The sequence below is a fragment of the Penaeus vannamei genome, chromosome 11 (genome assembly GCF_042767895.1).
Source record: "Penaeus vannamei isolate JL-2024 chromosome 11, ASM4276789v1, whole genome shotgun sequence".
In the NCBI taxonomy this organism is placed as follows: Eukaryota; Metazoa; Arthropoda; class Malacostraca; order Decapoda; family Penaeidae; genus Penaeus; species Penaeus vannamei.
This window is the reverse complement of record NC_091559.1, coordinates 43461872-43464371: the sequence shown is the minus strand read 5'-3', so window position 1 is coordinate 43464371 and position 2500 is coordinate 43461872. Positions and strand designations below refer to the sequence as shown.

Here is a 2500-nt window from a genome sequence, read left to right as displayed (position 1 = left end):
GCACGTGTTTTGTGCGAATTCCGAACTGCACAGATTTTTCCAACCCATAAAGTGTTGCATCATTTAGAGTCTAAAATGCTTCACCCAATTAAAAGTGGGATGAGCGTTATGTAACTCAGCACGAGGTGAATTCTCACTTATTTTTCCTTTGTATAATGTTGATAATGGTTCATAATGACGGAAATGATGATGGGAATGATAATGGTGAGAATAATGATAACAATAAGGATGATAATGAAAATGGATTTATGATACGAGTAGCAAGTTTATATATTAATGTATTAACATTTTGAATTTGATGATGATGATGACAGTAATAACTATTGCAGCAATGATACTATAAAATAACTAGATTATTCTGTATGTTATATTAGTAATGACAAATATGATATCACTTTAATGATAACAGAAAAAAAGCAATAATGACAATTAAAGTGACGTTCATAGCAATAATCATAACATCATTTATAAAAAGAATAATAGATTAGCACTCACTATGATATTCATATTCCAGTTCTGAAAAGAGAAACATTAATACTAACCAGCATCGCGACCCTCCCAGCATCCGACTTCCCCAAAACCCTCTGTTAAAACCCCTACAACTCGTCTCCAAAGACATTCAAATTACATAGCTGTTCAAGGTCATGACCCTCGTTGTCAGAGCCGCCGACGTCAGCCACTGACATCGCCAATGGAACGCAGGTCGACAGGTGGTGGGCAGCTGTTGGTGACAAAGGCCAGCTGGACTGTCGAGTGCACGCAGCTCCAGCGCCTTCCTTTAAGTGGACTGTCAACGATGATCGCGTGATCTACACTGATCGGAAATACTCCATCAGCTCGCCAAAGGTATTGTGATTTTGAAGGTCTGTTGGGATTCGGTGTGGCTGGTGTGACTGTCTGTTGGGTTAGTGTGGTTATTGTGATTTCATGAAGGCTGTGATTTAGTTCGTGATAATTGTGACTGTTTAAGTGCCTGTTGTGATTCTAGGTGATTGTTCTGATTGTTTATTGTTATTGTGACTATAAGATCATCATGAGAATTCATATAATTCTTCTAACTATTGCGGGTTTCCCACGTGTGAATGAATATTACAGTCCGTGCGTTTAAACAGTTGGAAGGGCTTATTGTCCCTGGAACTCCGTGTCAGCCAGGCTCACATTAGCAGCGAAATGGTTGTTCTGTAATTATCCAGACATGGGACGCAACGTCACGTACCCTTAATAGTATCTAGATGTCCATTTGGGATTCAGGGCATGTAACTGTGTTAATTTCTACGCAGGGTGGCAGGCGGCGTTCCAGATTATAGTCTCAAAGTTATCAGGATCAAATCGTGTGACAGAGGATTTCATATTGTTTCTATATATATACGATTCTCAAATCCGGATTGCAGTACCAAATAAAGACATGATATAATGATGCCTTATTTCTCCCTGTCTCTCTCTGTTTCTCTCTCTCTCTCTCTGTCTGTCTCTCTCTCTCTCTCTCTCTCTCTCTCTCTCTCTCTCTCTCTCTCTCTCTCTCTCTCTCTCTCTCTCTCTCTCTCTCTCTCTCTCTCTCTCTCTCTCTCTCTCTTCCATCCTTCCTTCCATCCACCCTTTCTTTCCCACTCTTCTTCGCCCTCATTCATCTAAATGTACTCCCCCCCTCCCCCCCACCCTCCACCCTCCCTCCATCTCACGCCCCCTTCTCCTGATCACATCGGACGCCCTACTGACAGCCCGACGTCACTCTCACCGCCCTATCAGCCCTCTCTCTCCCCTCCCCCCTCCCCATCAGCCCTCTCTCCCCTCCCCTCACCCCTTCCTCACCGCCCTATCACCTCTCTCTCCCTGTCCCCCTCCCCATCACCCCACTCTCCCCTCCCCTCACCCCTTCTTCCCCCATCATCCCTCTCTCCCTTCCCCCCCATCACCCCTCTATCTCTGCCTCTCTGTCCCTCTTATTCTTTATAGTAATTTATAATAAATTCACTCTTTCTCTATCTCTATCTCTCTCTCTATCTCTCTCTCTATCTTTCTCTTCCTTTATCTATCTCTCTTTCTCTCTCTCTATTTCTCTCTCTCTCTCTCTCTCTCTCTCTCTCTCTCTCTCTCTCTCTCTCTCTCTCTCTCTCTCTCTCTCTCTCTCTCTCTCTCTCTCCTCTCTCTTTACATATATATATATATATATATATATATATATATATATATATATATATATATATATGTGTGTGTGTGTGTGTGTGTGTGTGTGTGTGTGTGTGTGTGTGTGTGTGTGTTTTCTTTCTTTCTTTTCTTTTCTTTTCTATTCTTTTTTCTTTCTCCCTTTTTTTATTTGAATAGATTCGGATCATTGTGATTTTTCTTTCTTTCTTTTTCTTTATCCATCGCCACCAGCTGACCGACGGGGTAGCGGAATGGTCGTCGGTGCTGCGCGTGCGTGACGTCACCGAGATGGACTACACCAACTACACCTGCATCAGTCGCAACGCCCTCGGTTCCTTCGTTATCCATTTCTCTC

The 2500-nt window shown here is 42.8% G+C and overlaps 1 protein-coding gene across 2 annotated transcripts in view; it reads left to right on the top strand.

The window, feature by feature from the left end:
* LOC138863208 (nephrin-like) overlaps nt 1-2500 on the top strand; it is a 53632-nt gene that overhangs the window by 38734 nt on the left and 12398 nt on the right. For both annotated transcript variants that reach the window (XM_070127341.1, XM_070127342.1), the window contains 2 exons: nt 662-846; nt 2377-2500. The exon at nt 2377-2500 is cut by the window's right edge and continues 41 nt beyond it. In XM_070127341.1, the coding sequence (XP_069983442.1) occupies nt 662-846; nt 2377-2500 (309 nt within the window). The remainder of the gene's footprint in view (nt 1-661; nt 847-2376) is intronic.